General features: G+C 43.5%; 1 protein-coding gene and 1 long non-coding RNA gene across 5 annotated transcripts; one reads left to right on the forward strand and one right to left on the reverse strand.

The window, feature by feature from the left end:
• Window positions 1–482: 482 nt before the first annotated feature.
• On the forward strand, window positions 483–7870 carry LOC108390295 (uncharacterized). 4 transcript variants are annotated; one of them, XR_012122682.1, is made up of 6 exons: window positions 483–600; window positions 1287–1319; window positions 2340–2443; window positions 3754–4287; window positions 4381–4476; window positions 6719–7870. It is a non-coding gene; the product is annotated as an uncharacterized lncRNA (long non-coding RNA). The 4 variants fall into 4 exon arrangements; XR_001851469.3 differs by lacking the exons at window positions 483–600; window positions 1287–1319 and adding an exon at window positions 2913–3068 and having other exon boundaries at window positions 1857–2443; XR_012122683.1 differs by lacking the exons at window positions 483–600; window positions 1287–1319 and adding an exon at window positions 1857–2230.
• Window positions 7871–10363: 2493 nt separating this feature from the next.
• On the reverse strand, window positions 10364–25962 carry COMMD9 (COMM domain containing 9). The gene is made up of 6 exons (XM_073216411.1): window positions 25805–25962; window positions 17132–17257; window positions 15219–15358; window positions 13864–13898; window positions 12882–12985; window positions 10364–11136 (listed from the first exon to the last, which is right to left on the reverse strand). The coding sequence occupies exons 1-6, from the start codon at window positions 25898–25900 to the stop codon at window positions 10996–10998; spliced, it is 642 nt and encodes a 213-aa protein (XP_073072512.1). The 5' UTR covers window positions 25901–25962; the 3' UTR covers window positions 10364–10995.
• Between the last annotated feature and the right edge of the window lie 1726 nt (window positions 25963–27688).

The raw sequence follows: 27688 nt of genomic DNA on the forward strand, positions 1-27688 counted from the left end.
GGATGGTCCTACATTAGAACTTAGTGCACCTTAATTTTCCCAGGAACAGAAAATCACTCAACTTGGGGTCAGAAGGCACTTAGCTGTGTGACCTCCAGCAAGTTATTTCACATCTCTGGCCTGTCTCCTGGTCTGAGGAGGACTTAGTGCACACGGCCACCAGAGGCTTTCTGTGATGGCCTGTGGTGCCCAGCATTGGAGATACTTTGCCCTCTCAGTGGATGGAACTCTACCAGTTGATCAGAAATACAAATAGTTTCCTGAATTCGCTGTGGAGAAGCTCATGCTGCTCAGGACTGTGGTCAGTGGAAAGGCACCTGGACACCCTCAGCTCCTTCTAGAAACTTCACTCCCTTCACCCCAGTCCCACCACAGAGGCTGGATTTACACCTATGGTTAGGGCTGAGCCCGGAGGCCCACACCCAGAGCCCCACACCTAGGCATGTGGGGAATGTTTTCTGAGGACACTGACAGGACAACTCAGAAGTGCCTCCTTCAATCCTGACAGCTGCCTGGGGCTGGGCTTGGGAACGTGCAGCAAGAAACCTCGGCAGGCAGTCACTTTGCAAGGAGCCAGCAGAGATCACTTTAATCTGCCAGGTAAATGTATTGGTGTGGGGAACAGAACAGAGCCCGGGCCCCCAGAATATGGGGGCAGCTGGAGGCTCAGTCAGGGTCTGTCCTGGGGAGGGGAGAGGAGAGGAAAGGGGCAGATAGCACCTGCGCCTGCCAACCAGAGAGGCTTCTCATTCAGAGGAACCACAACCTCTAGGGGCTCTCCTGTGCTCTTGCTGCCCCCCAGCTGACATGAGAGGGACAAGCCTCCTGGTCCCCAGGACATGCACAGTCACTCAGCTCTTCACTGAGGACATGCGATGAGCCCAGTACTGTGCTGAGTCCTGGGCATGGAGTGTGACTTGGGTGGGCATGGCCCCTACTCTCAGGTCTGCTGATTTCAAGTTGTTCTCTTGAGAATTCTGACCCCACCTGGCCTGAGTCAGCACTAGGGAGTCGGACGTGTGCACACCCCTTTGCAGTCCCCAGGACAGCGAGAGCTATCCCTTGTGACCTTGATTTGCTCCCTTGGCTTCTTGGTCCAGAGTTTAATCCGGCTATGATTAAAAGGTATATATATACACAGTAGCTATCACAGAATTGAAGTGCCACCTAGGGTCATGAAGATCGTTTGTCCCCCGTCCCTTTCTTCACGTCCCGGGCCAGTGCTCTTGTCTGCACCATGGCACCCACTCTGGTTTAACTCTCTCATCTTGATTGATTCCCCATAGGCCTGGCAATGAAGCCAGAAAAAGAGGGCTCAGGTAAGGCGCTAACTGCGATGGGCACTGTGAGGTGTGGCATGTAGGCCAAGGGCAGTGGGGAAGCGTGGACAGGGACATGGTGGATCTTCCATTTGTTTATTATGCCCATTTAACAAATGTTTATTGAGCATATGCTCTATGCAGGCTGTGCTGGGCTCAAGGGATACAGTGTTGAACAAGACAGACAAGCTTCTCACCCTCAGGGTAAATTCCAACGGGGAGACAATGACAAGTTAAATAAATAAGTATGCACATAAATGTACTAAATTAATAAGACTTTATACTGAGGACAAGGAAGAAAAGAAACAGGATTCTGGGATTGAGAATAAAAGGAGAAATCCTCTTTAGAGAGAGTGGCCTGAGAAAGTTTCTCTAAGGAAGTGATTTTCTAGCTGAGCCCTAAAAGAGAAGGAGCTGGTCTTGTGAAAACAAGGGAAAAGGGTGCTCAGGGGCTGGGGGGCAGCAAGTGCAAGGCCCTAGCGGCAGGAGGACCTCAGCAGACCCTGGAACCAATGAGAGGTTGGCACAATGGGGAAACTGACATGAGTTGAGGAGGCAAAGGCTGGTAGAGGTCATTGTGCTTAGAGGATACTGAGAAATATCAGTGCCATGAACTAAGCTGGTGCAGAGATGCAGAGAAATGGGCCACTGTGAATACATTCCAGAGAGAGAACCTGCAGAACTTGCTAATGGATTGAGTTGGTGAGGGTGCGGCAGCACCAGGGAGCGGGAATAGGCAGTGGCAGTCTCTCAATTTCTGGTTGGGGCTCTTTGCTGAGATGGAGAAGCCTGGGAAGAGGAGGATCAGGTTTAGAGGATAACACAAGATCTAATTTCCTTTCTGGAAAGCATTGTGAAGGCTGGATTGGGGAAGACAGGCCCAGGCAGTAAGGGGCTGAGACAGTTGCTGGGTGAGAGATGGTGACGAGGGATGAGAGTGACTGAGGGCGGTGACTGGGAGGAATAACGGATGTCTCTGCTGGACAAGCAGACATGGAGAAGAGCTTTCTGCCTCTCCAGAAGCTATGGATTCCTGTTTGCAAGGTGACCAAGCTGGCCAACCAGTGGGGGGAGATCTTTATGGAGAACATTGAGGAGAAACCACCGTATGGAGAAGAGTGGAGGTGAGTGCTGTGGAAAATGGGGTCACGAGAGAGACCCGGCAGAGGCTGCAGCAGTGTGGAGCCTTCCTAGACCAGCTGTTTAACATGAGAGAAGGAGCACAAGATGTGCACCCTCTGTGCCAGGGAGAGGGCCGTCCAGGGGAACCCGTGGCCAGGCAGCCATGCCCATGTCCCCTGACTAAGGGATTTATGGGGGAAAGGCAGGGTGACCCTCTGCTGCCAGGGTGACCTTCCTGCAAGGTTTAGGACACAGCATTCAGAGAGGCGGTGGACATAAGATGCTCTGGAATTTCTGCTGTCAGTGCCATGTTGCTTCCCCCAGAGCTAGATCTGAGACTGCATAGCTGAGACAAGCTCTCTCCTCCTGGCCCCACTGTCTTGAGCAGTCCAACCTCAGAGGTCAGCCAAGGCAATGAGGGATGGGGATAGCCTGGCAGCAGTGGGGAGAAGGAAGTATGTTCCCCTGCAGGAAAAGGCAGCAGCTGGTGGACACAGGACATGGCCAGTCAACCCTGGACCCTGTTGGGACATTCATTCATTCACTCATTCATTCATGCCTGCATGAATTCAACACGACCGAACACCTACAATGGCAGGCAGTGTCCCAAGTGCTAGAGACAAAATGGTGAGTAAGACCCAGAGAAAAGGCAGATCAAGGACTGGACAATACTGGCCACCAAACCCTCGTGCTCCTTCCTTCCTGACCCTGTTCCACTTCTGTCCTTGGTGCCCAGAGCTGTCCAAAATCATCACCTAGGACCCATGCCCTCTAGCCCGGATCCTCACAGTTAATTCTGCTTTATGCCTGTTTCTTTAATCTTGTTTCATGGGACTAAAATGTAGCGAGAAGTCAGGTTGTAAAAAACACTGAATGACCTTTTTCTGAGTTTGGCCTTTATTCTGAGAGCACTGAGAAGCCATTTAAGTATTTAAAGCAAAGGAATGGCATTAGATTTCCATTTAGAAAACACCTGCAGTGACAAAGGGGAAAGACGAGCTGCAAGGAGAGAAGGCTGGTTGTGCTGGAGGCAGGGAGACCACTCAGGAGGCTTTTGGAATAAGCTGGATGAGAGATGACAGGGGCATCTTGCCACCCTTACTTTTACCATCACATCCAAGTTCCTCTCAGGAGAGAATTGTTGAGTCTTTTGACCCTGTGGAAGGGTTTGCCCCAGCAGAGGCAACTGTACATGCTTTAAGTTTAACCAACATTGATGGGTCAGCTTCTGTTTTTCAGACACCTTCATGGGTAATTAATCCCCTCCAGGCTGTGTTGTCAGGAAAAATTAACCTTCATCTCTCTTTCTTAGAGATGAAGAAACTGAGACTTGGCTCCCAACCAACCTGAAATCCTCACCCCACCACTTGCCCAAGGTGTTCAGCTAGGAAGTTTCACAGCCCAGCCCGAGATGCTGTGGGCTGAGCGCCGGCCAGTGGCTGCCACTGTCAACGCCGTATTTGGAAGAGTCCTGTCTAACAGGCCCCAGTAGTGGGCCTTCTGCCATCCCCAGTCTGTAATGGAAGCGATGAGGAGACAGCAGGAGCCTCTGCATGGGGTCCTGGGAGCTTCAGCGGCTCCCCCGTGCGCCCGCCCTGCCCCCATCGTCGTCTCCTCTCTGTTCTGCTGCCTTGAGCCGGAGGGGAAGGGTTCCGCGGGTGAGGGAGCCTGGGGCCTCCTCGGCAGGAAGCTTCTCTCATTGCCAGCGTTCTGCAGAGGCCGGCCCCCCACCCCACCTTCCCCACTCTCTCCTGGTCTTTGTTTCCGTTTCAGGCTGGGGTGGGAGGATAAGGAGAGCAACGGCGCCATCTGCTGGGCATCTTGGGCCAGCGCCCGCTGCGCGCAGGTGAGAATTTCCCTTCCAGTGTGGCTTTGGGCGTAGTAAGCATCTTGGGTCACCAAAATGGATATAACAAGTGACAGGTGACCTCTTCTATAGGAGTAACTCTGGGGACAGAATCCCATTTCATCTAGTGGAAGGAAGCTCTCAGTGCCAACAAGGGCTGCCTGTTATCTGTACCCTCAGGTGACAAAGGTACAGTGGTGAACAGCTGGGAGGGTGTGGGGGAGGCCAATATGGAGAAATCTATAAGGCAGGGTGGTGAGGGGCTGTGGGAAAATACAGGCAGAGAAGACAGGCCAGTAAAGTTGACTTCCTAGGCCTGCTGCGTGCTGCTCCTGAATCCAGAAGGATCAATGGGAGTTAAGACAGTTAAGGGAAGACATTCCAGAGAGGACGCAGCTAGGCCTGGAGGTTTGTGCTGCCATCCCTGCTCAGGCCCAGAGCTAGCCGCTTCTTTTCTGCCCCCTCCAGCAGTTGCAAAGAACTCAGCCTCTTCATTCTGCTGGCCCCTTGGAAATGCTGCTCCCTGAACTTTGTGAAAACGGCAGGAGCTCAGAGTGCCACATCATCCCCCCAACTACCCCCCTCCTCCCCTCATCTCAAAGCTCCTATCCCTTCCTCCTCCTACCAAGTGAAACTAGTGTGGTTGGGAGACAGCTATGAGCAGGCATCCCCATGTGCATAGACCTGAAGTCAGTCAAGGCTAGAAAACATGGTGTAAAGATGGGAGAATGGTCCTAGGTGGTGAATCAGGGCCCAGGCACCGCGGATCCCTCTGCAGGTGTTAGAATGAACTGATCTGGCATAAGAGGCACTGCTGGGGAAAAGAGATTTAGGAAAAGAGATTCAAGTCAACCTTAATTCCACCAGTCTGCCATTCTAATGAATTTGGTATAATTTGACAATCATTTATTAATACAGGTCAAATCCTGTGTGAGTTTGTGGAAGAAGGTGGGACACAAATGAACATTTATGGGCAGTCCACTGTGTGCTAGGTACTGTGCTAACTGCTGTGGGCACCAAGGAGACATGGTCTCCCTCCTCGAGAAGCACCCTACAACCCCACCCTTACCTGCATGCAGCCTTTCTGTTCTCTTCCCCCATGAAACCTGCAACTGGTAAATTAAGCCACACTGAGCTGTAATCAACCGAGCAGGTTTCATAACTGTGCCTTCAATTGTCTCTCACTATCCATTCTCTTCCTGGTTTTAGTAATGAGCCCCACCCACTCCTCACCCCAGCCACCACTCCTAGAGTTCGGGCTAGACACATGACTGCCCAGAGACTATTTCCCAACCTATCCTGCAGCTGAGTATAAGCCATTTGACTGTGACCAATGGGTCATGAGTGGAAATATGTGGTAACTTGTGTGGCACACCATCCTCTTCCTCTTGGCTCTTTTCCATGGGCTAGGATGCAGACTTGGGAGTTACTGGTGAGCAGGCTTTGCTCATAGGGATGAGGGCTGGTAAAGCAACAAGATGGAGGGAACCTCAGGTCTGTGGACCATCTCCTAGAGCAGAACCACCCTGCCTTATCTTCTCAAACCTTCTACCAGCCCAGATTTTACATGAGAGAGAAACTCAGTTCTTTAACAAAAATGGGTTTTTGTTAAAGCAGTTTCAAATCAATATCCTAACTACCTGCTAGTTAAATCAGTAACTGTTAGCTGCTCACTACCAGAAGTTGAATAAGCCAAAGGAATGTCTGGAGTAGGAGCTGTATCAGAGCTCCTGAAATACTAAGGTTAGGGATCCAGTATGTAACAGAGTGCCCTCTTGATGTCCCAAAGCATCTCTCAATTCCTTTATCATTAGACTCAAGGGGACAGCCTTGTATTTTACAGTGTGGCATGTGTCTAAAGGCACATGGCTAGTGCAACATTGATACCAGGTGCCAAGAAGGCTCCACTGTCAATCTTCAGTCAACAGGTCTACTTCATACTTCACTGTAAATTCATGAGCTGCATTACCTAAGTAGTTTTCTGCACTTAGAGATGAGGCAGGAAAGCCCATCAGTCTTTCCCAAGAGCCCAGGGCTAATAGAAGCTCAGCTTCTCAGATTTACCTTTAAGAGCTCTTGACATTTTCTCGATGAAGAATGGTTCTCTCCTTAGGGGTTAGAGTCCTCTGGTGCTGACCAAAGAATACCATTAAAAAGTCTTTTTTTTTTCTTAAAGTAGTTGTAGAAAGGACAGAAATGTGAGCACTATAGAAAAGAAGGAAGTTGTACAAAAGTCAAAAGTCAAATCATGTAAGTAAGAAAATGTTTAGGTATTATCAGTATTTGGAAGTCAGTGGTTACAGGTTCAAAACAGTTCTTGTAAATGTTCAACCACTGGAAAACTTAAAAAATGCCAGAGAGCCAGTGGTTTCTAGATGAAAGTATTTCTTTAAAGTAATCAAACCCTCTCTCACTTCTGATAACATTTCAGCTTACTGAACAAAATAACGAAGAGCCTTCTGTACCACCCCGGACTCACTTCCTGGAAATACACATGTAACTACCACACATCTTGACTAATGGCTTCTCGACACGGTGCCCACTGTGTGGGTGCGGAACTAGCACCCAAAAGTCTGGTCCTCACATCCATGTCTCTGGACCCGAAAATCACTAAAAAGGGAGGCAAAGGAGCAGAAAGACGACCCAGATTGGAAGCGGAAAGGACTGCTGAGGGAAAGAGCTGAGAGTTGCCAGATTGAGAGAGCAGCTCAGCCCTCTGGGAAGATACCAAGTTTTTCCCCCCCAAATGGAAGTTGGAATGGAGAAACCACTGGCATTTGTGTTGAAAAGTCCCAGATTCAAGTTCTAACTCAGCCCTGGACCCGCTCTAGCTTCCCCTCCGTAAAATGCACGAACCCCTAATGAATGGACGCTCAACTGATTTCAGGGGCTGAAAAGGAAGAGGCGATGATATTTGGGAAAATGTTTCATGTACACACGAGTGATGAGGTTTATGGAGAGGAAAGGTGGGGAGATGGTGCATGTTATTACTCATAGTTCTTTTGTTTGCAAGTGCAAACCAGCGTAGGCAAAAAATGAATCTTTTGGTTCAGATGATGGCAGACAGTAGTTACCAGAGCTAATCACAAATATCCCATTTCCCTTCCCTCTTGGTATATGGTAGGATTGAAGTTACCTGTCCTCTTCTCTCTTTTGGTGCAACCATGTGACTTGCATGTCACTTTGCACAGCAGCTTCAAGATCAAGGGTGCAGTCTGCCATATTCCCTCAGCCTGCCTTGAGGGGTTGGGGCACGTGTTGAGAAGTTGCCATTGTCTTAGGTCCCTTAGTGACTACAGTGAGCAGTTCTCACTCCCTGTCCCAACATTCATTGGCTGCATAGCAAACATAAACTTTTGTTGTGTTCAAAGTCACTGCAGTCTTGGGATTGTTACTGCAGCACAACCTTGTATGGACTACATCTTATCTTCTGTATGATTGATGCTTTGGCATTTGGGAGTCTTGGTTTTAGAGAGACTGCCCCTCTTAGGGCTGGCTAATTCCTAGAGAGAACAAACAAATCCCCTGAAAATATACACAAATTGGTCGATTTTATACACAAATGAACCAATCCACAGCCACATCAATTATGTCTTTTATCACTCACATACCCAGCCAGTATTCCTTGTGCCCTGAATTGCCCCAAGTACTGGACAACTAGGGAACACTCCAATAGCCCAAAGCCTGCCAAAATATTCAAACTAGCCAATCCTAAATGGACTCAGTGTATCTCTTCTGCCTTGCCCATTCCTTCTTGTGAAAACCTCAACAAAGACTCTGGTTCATGCTGTCTCCTCACCCTTTCTGCCCCTTGACCAGCCCTTGCCCTTTCCCAGGTGGCCCTACCTAACACGCTATGCCTCCTGATTCTGGGGATCCACGTGTATAAACCTTCCTCCCTCATAACACTCATTCCCAAGTCTGTGTGTCTTACCATTCCTACATTTTAACACAAATCCAGTCCATTCTGGTCTGATGAACGCACTAGGAGGAAGACTGGGACTGGCATCAGGCACACTGAGCTTCTCATCTTCCCCATCTTTGGGTTCTGCTTTGCTCTGGGCTTGCTTCCCCTCCGGCAGATGGTCTTCCTCTGTGTGGTGGCAAGATGGACCTGAGCATCCTGGCACCACAGCAAGGAGCCCAGAGGCAGGAGTGGGCTTCCTGATCTCAGCAGAAAAGGTCATAGGAAAAGATAAGACTGGCCCAGTCTGAGTCATGTGCAATCGTGGGACAATCTCTAGGGAACACAGACATTGATCAGGATTGAGTCACAGGCTTGCCCCTGTGCCCAAGCAGGTGGCACGGGCTGGGCAGCCATGAGCACAGGCACCACAGTGATCTACCATTGCCCTTTTGTGGAGTTTGGACATCCAAACCTTGCTGCCCTCTACAGTTTTCAGAGAGCTGCACATCACACAAAGTACCACTGGGAAACTAGAACTTCCTTTGAGATCAACAGATAGAAGCTAAAAGGTTTTCTGGGATAGGATATGGCCAACCAGAAATATGCTATGTATGAACAAGCCATCCTTGCTAACAGTGGAAAACAAACTCCTTAAATGAGCACATGAGGTGAAGGGTAGCAAACATTTATTGAATTTTCCAGTCATTTGTTGAATGACCTCTGTATGTCTTGTACCCAGATGGTTCTGTTCAGGTCAGTCTGGCTAAAGGAATGTCCAAGTATCCAGACACCTGTACTGGGCTTCCTCCTTCAACTGAGTTTCTTATGGACGTCCACAGGAGGCCCAGACAGCAGGGATTTGGAGATGTCTGTGGGTCACAAGGTGTGGAAGAAAAACCAAGGGAATGAATTTACAAGGCTGAACTCAACCTGCAGATAAGACCAGAAGCTCTCCACGTGGAAACTCTGGGCCTGCTTCCAGGGTCCAAAAACTCTTGACATTGAATGTAAAAAACAATGCTCATTTCCTATAGCAACAATCCACACCTTTCATCAGATTCTCAATGGGTATGGCCCTGAAAGGGCAAAGACCTGCCATTTTATCAGAAGGTAGCTCAGCTTCCAGAAAATGGCAAAGGAGAGCTTGGGATATTTTTCTTGACTCTCTTGGAGTCTCATGAGTAGATTTTCTTAACTCCACTTCAGTTCCAGTATTTCCCAAATGGAGCTGAAGTCACAGAACTCTGCATCCCTTGCTGATTCCTCAGTGGTAGAGAGAAAGCTGGAGACATTTGTGCGCTAGTCCTAATGAGGCCGCTTACCAGCAGGGGACTTAACCTCGGTGAGCTGATTTCCTTGTGGACAAAGGGTGGATACTAACATCCACTGTCACACCAACCCTATTAGAGGAGAGTAAACATGGAGTGCAGCTTTCTGCTTTCCTTCCCCTTAGAGTATTAAAATAGCCCCTTAATAATATTGAAGTAACATTATCAAGCCCTTTCTATTTGCCCTAACAGTGCTAAGTGCTTTTAGGTATTATTATCATTCACTATTCACAAAAGCCCTACAGAGTAGGCACTATTATTATCCCTGTTTCATTAAAAAAAGAGGGGGGAGCTGGCAAGAATTGAGGCTTAGAAGTCAAACAAACACCTTACCACTGAGAAGCAGGGCCGCTAACCCCTGGCTGTCACCCTCCTCACCCAAGCTTCTACATCTTCCATTCCCCCTCCCACCCCATCTGCATAAACCTCCCGAGAAGCAACCAAAACAAGGCATGTAGACAGCAGGCAGCAGGCTGTCGCTACTGGGCTGACATCTGGATAATGGCGGGGGGTGGGGGAGCCCTTCACACTGAGTCCCTATGATACGCCAGGCACATGATAGCGATGATCTCACTTGGGGAAGCGCTGAGGAGCGCTTCCAGCATAGCTCTTGTAACAGGCATCTACTGACTGTCAACCTTCCTCTATTTTGCTCTACGTGACACACAAACACATGGAAGGTGGTAAGGGTCATATGCCTGGTTTCAGATCACACCTGGCTCACAGACAGTTGGGCAGTAGGAAGTGGGGATCATTCTCACAAATGAGAGGCAACATTGGCCTAAAACACTGACAACGTGGGCTAAGGACAGAAGCTATAGGATGAATGACCAGAATCATCAAGTTTTTAGAACTGTTGTTTATTTCCAGTAATTCTTACTTCTTCACCTTGGAGTGGCTGGATTTTATCAAGGAAGGGGCTTCTGACTTCATGTAAAAGGGAACCAGCATCCCTTTCAGATTCCCTGAGGGAGTCGGGAGGGCTCTGGACTTAGGACACTGTGGTGGCCCTGCTCTGTGGCATCTTCCTGCTTCCCTGACAGTGAGGGAGGCAAGCTGGCAGCACCCACCCAATTCCCTCTATGGGTTCCAGGGGTAGAAATGAACTAATCGGAACTAATGCTGCAAAGGAACTTGTTAGACAAGCTCCACAATGTGGGGCTGAGTTTTTCCAATCAGCCACGAAGAGGCAGCTGATGCAGCAAATGCCACACTGCTACAGCAACAACCGAGTCAGACACAGAGCCCTACAATGATGAAGCTTCTGCTCAGCAGCTTCAGAAAGAGAAAAACAATGAATGGGGAGAACAGCAATGGGCCATGGCTGCTCCTCTCAATCCAACCATGCCTTCTGGATGGCAGCCCATCTCCATCCCCGCTGCCCCTCCTGCTGGCGGCTGCAGCCACCAGGGCGGTCTGCGTGTCGGCAGGGGCTCCACGGATGCCGAGCTGCTGGGCAGGCAGCTGGCTGCGTCATTTGTTGGCCACAGCAGAAAGCTGGTCTCGGATGCGGCCCAGCCCATCTAACATAGTGTCCAGGGTTTCCTTACTCAGCTCCATGGTGACGGCTGAGATGGACGGTTTGTCTCCACACAGACTGGGATCTTCCTGGATCTGAAAAAAGAACATGGCCCAAAAGTCATAGCTGCCTCTCTCCCTATCAGCCTGTAGGTGAGCCCTGGACGTACGAGCCCTACCCCCTTCTGTTGCACCTCTGAGAAGCCCTTTGCTGAGCTACTAAGTCTGAGTCCTGGATCCATTTAGCAAACGGGGTGAGGCAAGGACTGCCTCAGAGGCTTGGGTCAGTTGCTGTTTGCCACGATGGTTCAGAGCAGGTATCAGAGAAGCTGAGGCTCACTCACCCCAACCCCTAACTCTCGGCATTCAAGTGAGAAACCACCACATGGTCCACACCGGTGCTTTACACAGTGGACTCTAGGGGTACATAAGCATCCACTCCGATGTGAGAAAAATATTACAACTTCTAGCAACTTCTAGTTATAGCTATTTGTATCTTTAAAAAAAGTAAGGGTTATCTCTTACAACACTAAACTATGTTTTCTACCTTTATCTTGCATCTACCTACCGCTTCAGCATTTTATTAAAAATAATAATAATAAAGAGAGAAATGTGGTATCCACATATAAAGTATAAAAATCAAACGAATATTCATATTTGGACTGATTGTTTATAGTTCATAATGCGTGATCAAAACCAAAAGTTTCTGTGATGACTGCCCTTGTACTGGTCACCATGTAACTTATTCACTATGTAATAACTTGTTCACCATGTAAGAACTTGTTCGTTATGCTTCAGAAGATTGGAGACTGACGAGAATTAGGCTTGGGGTGGATTAATGATTGTGCATTGAGCATTGACCCCCCTATACAGAATTTTATTGTTGTTAACAACCATTTGATCAATAAATATGAGAGATGCCCTCTCAAAAAAAAAAAAAGTACACAATTCCAATTGTAAAATAAATAAGTAACCGGGATGTAATGTATAGCATAAGGAATATAGTAAAAATATTGTAACAACTTGGTATGGTGATAGCTGGTACCTAGAATTATCATATATATAAATGTTGAATCACTGTGTTGTACACCTGAAACTAATGTAATACTGTGTGTCAACTACCTTTCAATAAAAAATAATTATCTACAAAAAAAAAAAAGTAAGGTTTATTAATGTTTTAAAGCTTAGTTGTTAGAAGCACTGTTTTCATTTTCTTAGATGTGTTGAGTTTCTGGGTTGTCTGGTTAAGTAAATACAGCTTATGTTACCTAGTTTTAACTAAATGGACCCTAAAATGGATATGCGGCTTAAAAGGATTCCAGAAAAGAACTGTTAAGGTGAAGACAACAGCAGTGAGGCAAAAGCGTGGGAACAAGGAAGAACTGGACTTCTCTGCCTGGTAACAAGAGCTCTTGATCGGCCACATTACACATAGTGATGGCCCGATCGTATTGGACAAGTAGTTTGCTAAAAATACCAAAATTATCAAGATGGCAATTTGAAATCTAAATGCACGCTCCTATTGTTAAAGCTAAACTTTCTTGTGAGTGTATAAGGTTACCTGTGGGGACTAGAAAACTATTTTTAAAATTGATGTTTTGTATTTGTCTTATTTCAAATTTCTACTTTTAGTAGATGTTTTATTATGTTTATAATAGGTTAATACAATAATGTACATATACTTTGTAAATAAACAACACATTTGTGGGGATGCTAAACTTTTTTAATTTATGGGGTTAGAGATCCCCAAACTTTGAAGTCTGGTATTTTCAATGGCCCACAGAGGTAACAAGCTACTGCTGTCCCTTCTTTCCTTCTAATGAGCACGACAGTGACTGTACCTTCATCTGGAGCAGGCAGGTGGGGACGGCCATGCGGCTGATGCTGTCTGAGGAGGTTTTGATATCCACTCTCCAGTCCAGGTCAACCAGGCGCGGCAGAGAGACTGTGGAAGAAAAAGCTCAGCTTACAGCTCCCTCCAGCCACACATAGCAAGCTTTTACTCTAAGCAGGCCGCTCTAAGTTCTGTACATGTGTAATACATTTTATCCACACAGCAAGTCTCTAAGGGAGGCAGACAGACAGACAAGGTCCATGACCCCACAGCAAGTCACGGGCCTTACCTACCACTGTTCCAGGCCACCAGTACTTAGGACTGACTCATGGCGGGAAGCATCTCCAGGCGTCTGCCTGAACACACAACCCTCCAGACAGCAGGACTGAATGAGAAATGATACAAGGTAGAGGTGCCTCATCTTAAGAAGATGGGGCTTGAGTCTGAGGAATGTGTAGCTTCAACAACAGTGGAAGGAGTGTTAGTTTGAGACGGAGCTGGCTTGAATACAGGTTCTACACTTGTCTGACCACTGAGCCTGTTTCCTCGTCTGTAAAATGGAGATCACCTTGGCCTAGCTCACAGGACTATTGGGAGGACTAAATGAGTTAATGCAGGTAGAGCTCTTTGGCACTGTGACTGGTTCAGGGTAAGTTTAGTGACTATTTATTAAACACCCACTTTTGTTCAATTTTTCAAAATAATTTCACTTATGGTTAATTTTTTTTCTAATGGAAATATAATTGTTTTAAGTACTTAACTTTCTGCTTTGGATATTTCTGTGTGATTGTTTTAAACAACTATATTACATTAAGTTTATGATAAAAATATTTTTAAATGCAATTAAGAAAGACACAACACATACTGTTTGGCTTGGGATTAGGTTAACTCACTTTGAGTTTTGGTTGAAAACTCTGGCCACCTGGCAGATTGAGAGCTGAGGCTGGAAGGAGGAGGCAGGGGGAAGAGGCAGGCTTACTGGTACTCACTTTGATTTGCTTGGGCCTCAGTTCTCCAAGTGGATCTGTTTAAGAGTGAAACATGAGGAAAAATAATGGAAAGAAGATGAGAATTGAGTCTTCTGGTAATGAGAGAGGCCCATGGGCCTCTTCTGTGATCTTCCAAATGTAATCACTTCCTGACAAGAGAGGACCATAGACACACCTCCCTCCAAAAAGCAGTTTTTAGTTTACCAAGGTCAGTGATGTTAAGGTTGTAAGTGCTGTTAGTAGTTCCATCAAAGGAAAAAAAAAGAGAAGGCTTAATGCATTGTAATCTTATTGTGCTACTGTTCTCAAAGACAAAACAGAGAAAAGGTCAACTGATTCTCTTTTTATTGAGCATCTACTACAAAAAGTATTGTATCTTACGCAAAACACATCTAAACAGGCTGTCTAATGCTATGACAAATAGCATCATAATGAGATGCCAAAAAGAGTCAGAAGAAAATGTGCTCACATGAAAGTTTCTAAATAACTAACAACCACTGGTAGGTAGGCATGATCTGTTAATACTACCAGAGAGGTCTGTTCCAGCTTGTTGCTAACCAGGAATTAATCAGTTCTGCTTAAGTTTTAAGTATCTAAAAGGATTTGCCAGCCTGAAAACCCACAAAAGAAATAAAAATGATCAATAAATATGTTGATGTTGAAAATGATATTTAACATCACTACTATCAAAGATAAATAAATTGAAATGAAGTACTATTTGCCCTTTGTGAAACTGGAAAAACATGGGGAAAAAAAATCAGCTCAGTATTGATGAAGGTGTGGAGAGAGCAGCATACTCCTTTCCTACTGGTGGAAAAATAGGTGGTGTAATCTTTCTGATGGTCAACTTGACAATATAAAAACAAAACGTCAATATCACCTTTAACCAAGTAAGGAAGTAATTAAGCAAGTGAACAGTTTCCATGATAAACTGTTCACTGAAGCAGAAACTGCAAATAACCTGAATATCCAACACTAAGGAATTTAATTAAATTATGCATAATTTCTTCATATAATGGAATATATTTAGACATTAAAAATATTGAAGGTAAATATTACTTGAAATATTAATGTAAATACTGTCAATTAAAATAAACAAGTTATAAAAAAGCCTTAACCCATTGTGTTAAAAACAACAAAACAACAACCTTTCTCTATATGTGTCAGTGGAAAATATAAACAAGTTAAAAGGCTTCCCACTAAGTAATTAATACTGCTAACCCTCTGGGTGGTAGAATAGTGTTTTTCTCCTTTTTACTTACCTGTGTTTGCTTTTCAAGAATGAACATATTATTTCTAGAACAAGAATGCAAAATATAAAGATTACAAAGATGTTTCAAGAAATGAACACTTACACATGTTCTAGGATGATTTTTGTCAGCAGGTTTTTGAGGTTCTGGTGGAAATTTTCAGGAAAGAGAGCCAGAATCGCCTCAGCAGAGGACAGGTCCCGGAACACCACCAGCCTGGTGAGGCGGTGCAGAGCCTGGAGCAGCTGCAGGACAGATGGGGAGCCCTGGGCAGTGAGAAGTGGGGCCGGGGATGGGGACAGGGCTCTAAACCCCTACTGTTAGGAAGAGGGCCTGACAAACTCTGCCAGTCACTCAAACTGAGTCCCGTGCATCCTGAGGCCTTTGCTGCAGATGCTGATGCCCACATGCCTCAGCCCACCTCATGGTTCACCTGCTGTTTCAGAACACAGATGTAGCTGCCTTTCACAGGAAGCTGTCAACCTGCCAGAAATTCTCTGTTCATGGACAAAGGGTTATTAAGTCTCTTTTCCTCCTGCACAGAATCTGACCTTCAGCTAACATTCTAGCCTGTTCCCCAGGTAATGTGAGAGAAGTGGCAAGTCAGCTGTTACTAGGCAACAGGGCATTGGTCTGATGCCTCTGGCCTGGGAGGGCTGCGTAAACACCAGGGCCCATGCTTTGGGCTTCCCTGAGTGTGGCTGCACACCTCTTGCCAGAACCTGAAGCTGTGCTTACTGAATGGCTACCAGAGGTGGCTTCTGTGGGGTTTAGGCTTTTAATCCAAGGTGGTAAGAGTTTCATGTCCTTGCCCGTAGGCTGTTACCTGGGAAGACAGAGAACAGGTCCAGGCCCAGTGTCGGGATTCACCCCAGGGAAGAGGAGGGCTGACGCTGCCCTACCAGGATGCTGTGTTCTACCCTATGTCCTTCCAAGTGAATTTGTAGCCCAGTGTGGCCTATTGTTGTCTTGAGAATATAAAAGTGTTTAGGTGATTCTAAGAAGACTCTCCAGAGGTGACTTTGTTTGCTTTAGGGCTTTTTGTATGGCCATGGGAGATTGCTCAGCTGCAGAGAGGCACAACCCAGAGCTGATGGACATTAATCCTCCACCAATAAGGGGCGGGAGTTGGTGGATAAATGCCCCAACCTCCCTGCCCTCCTGGGTGACAGCTGTGGAATGTGCTCCATGTGGTTTATGGGATCCTCCAGTTGCCTACAGCAGTAACTGCTCATTAACATATCTTCTCACTGGCTTCTCTCTCTTCTCCGTTTGACTTTTCCCCACTTTGTGCTTGCTAGGAACACCTCCCAAATAACTACTTGCAGCCAAGTCTCTGCCTCAGGGTCTACTTTTGGGGAACCCAAACTAAGTTTCCAACTCAATTCCATAAGCTTGCTTCTGCCTTTTACTGTTCTACTGCTGACTTTAGTGAACAAAGCTCCCAATTAAAATAATAGTAACATAAGCCTGTTTGGATGAGCTCCTGTTTTAGACACATATTTGCCCTGAAAAGAAAAGGCTGTGAGTGCTGTATATGCTGAGACATGCTTCCTCCTGGCCACAGCTGAGAACAGGTCAGAGCCCAGCAGCACGTCCTCCCTAATCATACTCAGGCCTCAGAGCTTCTGCCCAGTGACCCCTGAAATGCCCACCTAAGCTATCCAGCTGACAATTTAACAGCAATGCAAATTCATAGGTTGGGAAAGAAAAATCATAAAAAGGTTGGACTTTATCCACACTTTCCAGGGACCAAGTGTAAAATGGAAATGGTCAGGAGCTCTGAATCTGGGTATAGTTCTCCAAACCATGCTTCATTTGTCATAAGGAAGTGATGGTTCACAGACAATAGCTTTGAAGTTCGCTAACATTAAAAAAAAATCTATTTTTAAGTTTCCTATAATGTCAGCAGGCGAATGGGGGAAAATTTTCTTTGGACGTGGTAATGACTAGGGAAGTCAAGAAAGAGACTAATGAGTTGAGAAGCCAGTGGCCAAGTCACTGCTGCCCACACTTACTTGCTCTGCCTCCTCCTGGGTCACAGACAAGCTGGAGCACGTCATATCCAAGAGTTTTTTTGAGCCAAGCGCTGAGCTGGAAAAGCTTTCCTGGCACAGCTGTCTGACAACATCTTTCGAGGAGGCCTATGAATTCACAGATGGAAGACTCTGAAAATACATGTTTTAGAACCTAATATTGTCTTGGTCATGGTGCGACAACTTTGAAACTCGTAATTTTAAGGTACGTTGGACACTTCCATTTCTGGGAAGATGGAGTAGATAAAACTTTTCACTAAACACAATTAAAGCTCCTGGGCACTAAATAGAAAACAAATGTGAGACAACTCTGCAATGGGGAGAGAAGAGGGATCTGTGTGGACCTCGTGATCAAGGAAGGGTACAGCGGTAAGCTCACTGGTCTCCTTGTTCGTTTATCCCAGACTCTGAGCTGATGAAAAGACAACCCAGAGTGCCAATTCCTGCCAATGAAACTCAAGACAAAACCCTCTGACAAATATGGGCTCTCTCTAGCCAATGGAACGAGGAAGGCGCAGCTTAGCAGGACCAAAAACCTCCAGACCATCACTACTTACTCCAGTCAAACACTACAGAAAAAAACTGTGGCTCCACTCCCACCTGTATCAGCAAAAGCTGAGTGGGGAGCACAGGGTTCCACCCTTGTGAGGCTGTAATAATGCATCCCAACATCCCCACCAAGGTGGTATCAGAGAAGGGATCTCCTTCTCTACCAGCTGGTAACAAATCCCACCACCCTGTGGTATTAGTAGAAACTACATGGAGCTAGAACTTCCACTCCTGCCCAGTAGTAACAAGGAACTCCCACTTTTGGGTGTCAACAGGAGCAAGTGCAGAACCTGGACTTAAAACATAGGATTTAAATAAGATCCAGTCTCAAAATATAGTATGAAAGTGTCCAGGTTTCAAGTGTCCAATATTCACTCATACCAAGAACCAGTAAGATCTCAAACAGAATTAAAAAATACAATCTTTAGATGCCAACATCAAGATGATAGATATTAAAATCATCTAAGATTTTAAAGCAATGACAAAAATGCCTCAACAAGTAATTACAAACATGCTTGAAACAACAACAACAACAAAATCAAAGGTCTCAGCAAAGAAATAGAAGACACAAAGAAGAATGAAATGGAAACTTTAGCACTGAAAAATAGAGTAACCAAAATAAAAACTTGGTAGATGGGCTCAGGATCACAATGGGAAGGGGAGAGGAAAGGATCAGTGAACTAGAAGACATTAGAAATTACCCAATATGAACAACAAAGAAAACAGACTAAAAATAACACAGAGCCTCAGGGATCTATAGAAATGTAACAAAAAAGTCAAATCTAAAAATCTAATTCATGGCTTTAAAGCCCTAGAAGGAGAGGTTAGAAGAGGACATAACTGAAAAAGCACTCAAAGAAATAATGGCTAAACCCTTTCCAAGTTTATCTGGACACATAACTGTATATGCTCAAGACCTTAAGGAAATCTCAAACAGGATAAATCTAAAGAAATTCATGCCAAGACACATTATAATTAAGCTTCTCTAAAGACAAAGAAAAAAAATCATGAAAGCAGTGAGAGAGAAACAATACCTTATATGAGGGAAAAACAACTAGAATGATAGCAGATTTAACATCAGAAGCCATGAACTCAAGAAAGAAGTAGCACAATATTTTTCCGATGCTGAAAGGAAAGAACTGTCAACCTGTAATTCTACACCCAGCAAAAATATTCTTCAGGAATAAAGAGGAAATCAAGACCTTCTCAGATGAAGGAAAAATGAGAAAAAAATGGCAGAAGACCTACCTTAAAAGAGTGGTTAAAAGTTTGATTAACAGAAAGGAATAAAAAAGGAACTTTGGAACCTGAGAAAGAAGGACAGAACATGACAAACACACACATGGGTAAATACAACATGCTTTCCTTCTCCTCTTGAGTTTTTAAATTCTGTTTCAAAGTTGAAGCGAAAATTAAACCCTAGTCCATTACAGCTCTAAATGTAAAGGAAATACTTAAGACAATTATCGATTAGGGAAGGGATATAAAGGGAGCTGAGATTACTGCACTTCACTTTAGTAAAATAATGCCAGTGATAGATTGTGATGTCATGTGTATGTAAATTTAATAACTAGAACAATCACTACAAAGGTTATAAAAAGAAATGCATTTATTTTATGTTTGTTGAAGTATCACTGATATACAATCTTACAATGATTTCAAGTATACAGCACAGTGGTTCAACAGTTACCCATATTATTAAATCCTCACCCCCCACTAGTGCGGTTGCTGTTTATCAACATAGGAAGATGTTAGAGAATTATTGGCTATATTCTCCATGCTATACTACCATCCTGTGACCTACTTATATTATAATGGAAAATTTTTGTGCCCTATTAACCCCTGGACACCCCTCCCCCACCCAGCCCAACCCCTCCCCATGGTAACCACCAGTCACTTTTCAGTGTCTCTGAGTACTGCTCTTTTGTTCACTTTGTTTTTGTTTTTATACTCCACAAAGAAATGAAATTACAGTATTTGTCTTTTTCCACTTGGCTTATGGAAATGTACTTTAAAAATGCAGATCAATCAAAACAGAGTAGCAAAAATGTTCATATAGCCCACAGGAAGGCAGAAAAAAAAAAACCAACAACAAAATAAAGAGGATAGAAAAATAAAATAACCGAAATTAAAGAGAACACTTAATCTCTAACATATAACTATAATAACTGTAAAAGGTCTAAATATGTCAATTAAAAGATGGAAATTGTCAGAGTGTATTAAAAATATGACTCAATTAAATGCTGTCTATAAGACACTCCATTCAAATACAATGATAGAGACAGGTTAAAAGTAAAAGCATGTTTTCATTAATCAAAGGAAAGGAAGAGTGGCTACAGTAACATCAGATAAAACAGATTTCACAGCAAAGAAAATTACAGAGATGGACACTGTGTAAATATAAAAGTTTCCATCTACCAAGAAGACATCATAAATGTGTATATAACCTGCAAGACAGTATATGAAGCAAAATCACACAAAACTGAAGGGAGAAATTGACAAATCAACAAGCATTGTTGGAGACTTCAACACCCTTCTTTCAACAATTGATGAATCAACTAGATATTCAGTAGGACAAGACACTCGACACCACCATCAGTCAATCTCATTGACATTTATGGAATACTACCCAGCAGCAACAGAATACACATTCTTTCCAAGTGCCCAATGAGCATACACTAAGATAGATCATATTATGAGCCACAAAACAAACTTCAACAGATTTAAAAGAACTGAAATCATACAGAAGGTGTTCTTAGTGACAATGGAATCAAACTAGAAATCAGTAACAGAAAGATGACAAGAAAATGTCCATCCCCTTGGAAACTGAACACACTTCCAAATAAATCTACAGATTAAAGAGGAAGTCTCAAGGGAAATTAAAAAAATTACAATGAGTGAATGAAAACAAAAAAAACAACATACTAAAATTTCTGACACACAGCCAAGAGTGTTGAGAGAAAAATGTAAAGCATTAAATACATCCATTAGAAAAGAGGAAAAGTCTCAAATCAATAATCTAAGCCCCCACCTCAAGAACCTAGGAGCAAACCAATGAAACTGAAAACAGAAAAAAGGGAAATCACTGGCACAAAGAACTGCTTCTTCAAAACTATCAAGAAAACTGACCATCCTTTAGCAAGACTGGCAAAGTTAAAAAGAGAGTTAACACAGATTACCAATATAGGAACGAAACGGCATAATCACTACAGACCCTGCAGATTTCAAAAGGAAAATAAGGGAATAACTACAAACAACTCTCGATATAAATTTGACAGCCTAAACAAAATGGATCAATTCCTCAAAAAAAAACACAAACTACCACAACTCTCCCAATATGAAATGCACAATTTAAATAGCTCTATAATTATTTAACTATTAAGAAAATGGAACTGTAATTTTTAGACTCTCCAAAAGGTAATCTCCAGGCCCAGATGGTTTCACTAGAGAATTCTAACATTTAAAGAAAGAATTAAGTAATTCTACACAATCTTTTCTAGAAAACAGTAAAGGAAGGAACACTTCCCAATTCATAAAGGTAGTATTTACTACTTCATAAAGCTAGTATTATACAGATATGATACCAAAATGAGACAAAGACTATATAAAAAAAAAACCAAGTACAAATAATCCTCACAAAAATAGATGTAAAAGTTCTTAACAAATTATTAGTAAATAGAATCCAGCAATATATAAAAGAATTATTACTATAACCAGTTGTTTATTTATTCCAGCGATGCAAGGCTGGTTCAGTATTTGAAAACCTATGTAATCCACCATATTAACAGGCTAAAGAAAAAATCACATGTATCAGTCAATGCAGAAAAAGCAGTTCACAAATTCAACATCCAATTCTCAATGAACTTTTCATAAAATTAGGAATAGCCGGGACTTTCCATAACCTGACATACAACATATACAAAAACAAAAAGACTGAAGTTGGGAACAAGGCAAGGACTTCTGCTCTTACCACTCCCATCCAACACAGTGCTGAAAATTCTAGCCACTAAAGTAAGGCCTCCCTGTCCCCCAAACACCCCTCCAAAAAAGGAAGGAAGGAAGGAGATAGGGAGGGAAGGAAGAAGAAAGGGGTATGCCAATCAGGAAGGAAGAAATAAAAGTGTCCCTATTTGCACGTAACATGATCCTGTACACAGAAAGTCTCAAAGAATGTACAGAAAAACTACAGAAAAGTGACTTCAGTAAGTTTGCAGAAACAAAATACACATACAAAAAAATCAGTTGTATTTCTATATACTAGCAATGAACAAGTGGACACTGGAATTGAAAATACAGTATCATTTGCAATTGTTCAAAAAGAGAAATACTTAGATATAAATCTAACAAAACATGTACAGGACTTGTATGCTGAAAATTACACACAACACACAAGAAGGAAATCAAAGAATAAATAGGCAGACATATCATGATCATGATTGGAAGATTCACTAAAGATGTCAATTATTCCCTAATGGAGATACAAATTTAATGCAATTCCTATCAAAATCTTAGCAAGCTTTTTTTTACATATAGCCAAGATCATTCTAAAATTTATATAGGAAAGCAAAGGAACTAAACTAGCTAAAACAATTTTGATAAGGAATGAAGAAGGAGGGAATCAGTCTATCTTATTTCAAGAGTATATAGCTATGGCAATCAAAACTGTATTATCAGAAGGATAAACAAATAGATCATTAGAACAAAATAGAGAACCATGAAATACGACTCACACAAACACGACCCACTGATTCTTCACAAAGTTGCAGAAGCAATTCAATGGAGGAAAGACAGCTTTCTGAACAATTGGACATTCATAGGCAAGAAGAAAAAAATCTCAAACTGTCTCTCACACACCTTATACAAAATTAACTCAAAATCAATGATGGACTTAAACACAAAATATAAGTAAATGTAAAACTATAACTAACAGAAAAAACCTGAAAATTTGTAGATCTATTTAGCAAAGAGTTCTTAGACTTAAGACCAAAAACAATTCACAAAGGACATAATTTTTTATAAACTGTACCTCAGAAAAATAAAAAATTTGCTCTGCAAAAGCTCCTGTTATGGGCTGAACTGTGTCCTACTAAAACTCATATATTGAAGTCCTAAGCCCCAGTACCTCAAAATGTGACCTCATATAGAAATAAGATGGTTGCAGATGTAATTAAGATGAGGTCATAGAGTGGACCCTATTCCAATGTGACTGGTGTCCTTATTAAAAGAGGAAATTTAGACACAGAGATGCAAACAGGGAGAATGGCACATGCAGGTGAATGTAGAGAGCAACAAGCCAAGGTACACTAAATATTGTCAAAACCCAACAGAAGCCAGGAGAGAGACATGGAACAAGTTGTCCTCACAGCCCTCAGAAGGAATTGAGCTGATTTGTTTTGACATGTGTAAGGGCCAAAACAATCTCTTAACAAATATTTGGAAGAGTGTAAGACTGAAAGGGAGGCACTTCATAGGGTTTTGTTAAGAACTAAACAAAATTATGGATTGGAATTAACTTCTGACTTTCCCTGTAGAAGATGGGACAGCTTTTGTCTTCCTTCAGAATCAAGGAAGATGCCTTGATCTCAGACTTCTGGCCTCCAGAACTGACAGACGATAAATTTCTGTTGTTTAAGCCACCATGTTTGTGGTACTTTGTTATGAAAGACCTAGCAAATTAATACACTCTATGAAGAGAATGAAAAGTACAGACTAGGAGAAAATATCTTCAAACCACATATCTGACAAAGGACTAGTATCTAGGATATACAAATAATCTCAAAACTCAAAACTAAAAAAGCAAACAATGAGATTAGAATATGGGCAGAAACTAAGATATTTCACTGAAGAAGATATATAGATGGTAAATGAGTATGTGAAAATATGTCCAACATTATTAACCATTAGGGAAATTCAAATTTTAACCACAATGAGATATAAATACACACCTATCAGAAGGGCTCAAGTAAAATATAGTGATGACAACAAATGCTGGCAAGGATGGGAAGGAACTGGATCACCCATACATAGCTGGTGGGAATATAGAGTGGTACAGCCACTCAAAAACAGTCTGGTAGTTTCTTTTTTAAAAAAAACATGAAACATGAAACTACTAATTAATCCACCAATTGCACTTCTGGGCAATTATTTCAGAGAAATAAAGAGTGTGTTCACACAAAAACCTGTACACAAATGTTTATAGCAGCTTATAATAGCAAAGCACCAGAAGAAATCTGTCATACCATGGAATATGGCTCGGCAATAAAAAAGGAAGGAACTATTTATGCACACAATGTGGATGAATCTCCAGAGAACTAGGCTAAGTGAAAAAAGCTAATCCCCAAATGTTACATACTGTATGATTCCACTTATGTAACATTCCTGAAATGACAAAAATTACAGAAATGAAGCACAAAGTTGTGAATGCCTGGCAGCTATCAGTGGTAGGAGCCTTTGTAGTCCACAGACTAGAACTATAGTTCAGCTTAAAGAGGGATAAGGGCACAGGGGAAATGGGCATGACTACAGAAGGGCAACATGAAGGATCCTGTGGTGATGGAAGTGTTCTGTATCTTGACTGTATCAATATCTGTGTACTGGCTGTGAAATCGTACTATAGTTTTGCAAGATGTTACCACTGGGGGAAACTGGGTAAAGGGCAAATGGGGTCTCTCTGTACTTTTTACAACTGCATGTAAATCTCTATCTCAAAATTAAAAGTTTAAGTAATTTTTTAAAGAAGAAAGTATACAGGACATAGAAATGAAAATCAATTAACTAATTATGTATTGCTACATAATGGCAAGCAAAAGAAGTCAGACACAAAAAAGTATATCCTGTATGATTTCATTTATGGTAAGTTCAAACATGGGCAATATTGAGGGGATCAGAAATAAGGATAGTAGTGACTATAGGGAAGGACAGTGAGGGTGGTAATGAAGGAATAATAGACTTCAGCATACTGGTAATGTTTCATTTTTTGATTGTGGTGATTAATGGGTATGCAATAAATCACTGAGCTGTACACTTATAATGTGCACTTTTCTGTTACACATTTTTAAAAAATTTCTTGCAGAAATCTATAGTACGAACAGAGTATGGGGTGAGGTAGGGGGGCAGAGCAGCCAAAATGAGGGTGAACGGGGGCTGAACTGGGAACTGAGAACTCTGGTTTTCCTATCCTGGCTTGGTTACTTCATTAAATCATGTAACAACTATTTACTGAGCACATAGTGTACGCTAGGCGTTGAGTATACACTTGTTGGGGATACATCTGTAAATAACATGAAGTAGATATTTTAGGGACAAATGATACATGTGAACACTGGGGAGATTGTTGATCCAAATGAGGGACACTTGCAAGGACCAATGATGATGATGTATTACGAACTGCTGAGTGGAATTAACTCAACCCTCTCCACCTTGAGTTTTAAAAAGCGGTCCCTCGTGGATCTTTCATTCTTGTTAGAAAAACAACAGACAAATAGCTCACAATGTCAGCTTGTGACAAGTTCTAGGAAGGAAGATAAGGCGGTCCCATCTCCTACAGGGGAAGTCCTTAGTTAAACTCCATCATTTTATTTGGTCCTTATAAAACCTATGAAGTACACCCCTTTCAACCTCATACTCTTTCAAATGATTGTCGAGTGTTTTGGCTCTGACACATGTCAAAGCAAGTACATTAAACCCGGGGCTCAGAACACAGAACGCATATTTATCAGCAGAGGTCTGGGCGCTCGCAGGGGAAAGAATGTACCAACCATGGAGCCAGAGGGGCCGGGATGAAACGGGGGTGCTGGCAATGAGGATCTAGCAATTATCACCCCAATACACCGATCCCAAAAGACAGCCCCAGAGACCATTGGTAGGGTACATTTGTACGCCTTCACGTCCATTATCTGTGTTTCCTCACTATTCTGTTAGGGCGAACTTCATTTTGTTCCTGCTTTCAAAAAGCTAGGAAAGGCAAAACGACTTGCCCGGGATCATACAGAGAGGTAGTGGCATAGTCGTCATTCTAAATCAGGGTCCATTTATTCCCAATTCCTGCTCCACGCAAAGTCCTGGGACACAGGCCCACCTGACGCTGCCCCCAACCCTCTAATTTACCTTCAGCAGGCTCTGGAGCGCAGCGAAGCTCTCGGCAGTCACCGCGGCCATCTTCCCCGAGTCACGTGACCGCAGGACCCGGAGATGCTGGGTCATGTGGCTCGGCCGGCGCTGTGGGGCGTGCCGGGGGCTGTGGTCCTTCAGGGTGGCTGCAGCTGCCAGGGTTCTGGTGCTGTGGAATGGGCCGCTGCCGCGTAGGCCGCGGCCCTAGTGTGGCGCAGCCCGGGGAAGCTAGGACAGCAGGGTTTAGCGGACGCGAGCGCGGGATGGTTTTCAAGGGAGGAGTTTGGCTTGTTTACCTACAGGGTTGGGGGAACCGGCTGTTTTTCCCTAACGGTATGGATTGGCTGGCCAATTTGGAGAAGGCCCCTGCAGGTCTGACAAGCGCCTTGGAAACATCTGTTCAGGAGTAATTAGCGTACCTTGTGGCTTGGAATTAAAATGTAGAGCCTTAAGATAACAGTAGCTTTGGCCAACATCTTAACTACAACCTCGTGAGAGATTCTGAGCTGGAACACCCAGCCGAGCCACTCCTGGATTTCTGCCTTCAAAAGCTGTATGATTATAAATATTTTTTTAAACTACCAAGGTTTTAGGTAATTTATTACACGGCAGTAATTACTAATACATGGAGTCGATAAAGCATAGGGGTTTTAGAAAACGATCTAAATTTGAATCCCAACTCTGCATTTTACTAACTGTAATTTGAACAAATTCTTGAACACTGAGCCTCAGTTTCCACATGTGTAAAATGACGTTGATCCTACCTTCTTCAAAGAGCACAGGTGAATGCTGGGCGCTGCCCTAGTGGGCGGGTACCCAGCTCTCCTTGCCCTGGGGGGCAGGTATGTTATGAGGGTATCCCCTGGACTCCAGCAAGTGCCTTGTAAGGCCTGTGGCCCAGCACCACGTCGTCTCATTTTGGTAGGGCTGCCCAGGTTGCCTCTACCATATTGCACTTGAAGGTTTGTCTCTAGTCTGGAGCACTTCCAGCAGCAATTCCTAAACAATAAATGTTTTCATGGGAAGGAACAGAACAGAATTCATTTTCATGATTTGGTCTTACTACCTGATTTTTGTTAGGCCTAATCTGATTTCTTTCCAATTCTGGGTATATGAATCTGCTTACTTTCATTATTTAATAAACTTGCTATGTGCAAGGCTCCATTCTAAGCCTCTCACACTTAGCTACTTCCCATAACAATATGACAATCCTTCATGACACACACACACACACACACACACACACATGCACACATACACACAGTACTATTATTTCCCCCCACTTTACATATGGGGAAACTGAGGCACAGAGAAGTTAAGTAACTTGTCCACAAGCTAAGTAGTGGCAGATCCCAGATTCAAACTTGAGCAGTCCAGCTCCAGAGTCTGTGCTGTTAACCACCAAGTTGTACATGTCTCCTTGTCTTCCCATAACTGAAAATTTATGCTTCCGTCTGGATGTCTGACTACCTTTCCCAGGGGGCAAGAACACTCTAAGGGTGTTCCTGGACAGTCAACCCAGTGGTATGGTGATAGACAAGATAACGAGTGGAAGGGGTACCTTGGGCTTTGGAAGAAGACTCATGTTCAATTCCTGGATCCTATGGACTTTTGGAAAGTTACTTCATCTCTGAACCTTTTTCCTTATCTGTAAAATGGGAACAATAGCAAAAATACCTTTTGACCATTAGGGGGAGCTCAAGGATGATTTATACCCAAAATGGGGAAGGATTATTTATATGGAGACTCCGTTCTAGCCACTGGCAGCACTAAAGAGCAGAGCTTTCTGTGTTGGAGGAAAATATGGGCATTAGGGTGATAAATCATCTTAGTTTACATAGGAATGAGGGATTTCCTGGCATGCAGGACTTCAGTGCTAGC

This window comes from Manis javanica, chromosome 11 (genome assembly GCF_040802235.1).
Source record: "Manis javanica isolate MJ-LG chromosome 11, MJ_LKY, whole genome shotgun sequence".
NCBI classification, from domain to species: Eukaryota; Metazoa; Chordata; class Mammalia; order Pholidota; family Manidae; genus Manis; species Manis javanica.

Coding starts and splice junctions, on each gene's coding strand:
- COMMD9 (XM_073216411.1), bottom strand. CDS start 25,900: ATGACCCAGCATCTCCGGGTCCTGCGGTCACGTGACTCGGGGAAGATG. Junction 15,359..17,131: donor CCCAGGAGGAGGCAGAGCAA/GTAAGTGTGGGC, acceptor TCTGTCCTGCAG/CTGCTCCAGGCTCTGCACCG. Junction 12,986..13,863: donor TGAGGCCCAAGCAAATCAAA/GTGAGTACCAGT, acceptor TTTCTTCCACAG/TCTCTCTGCCGCGCCTGGTT.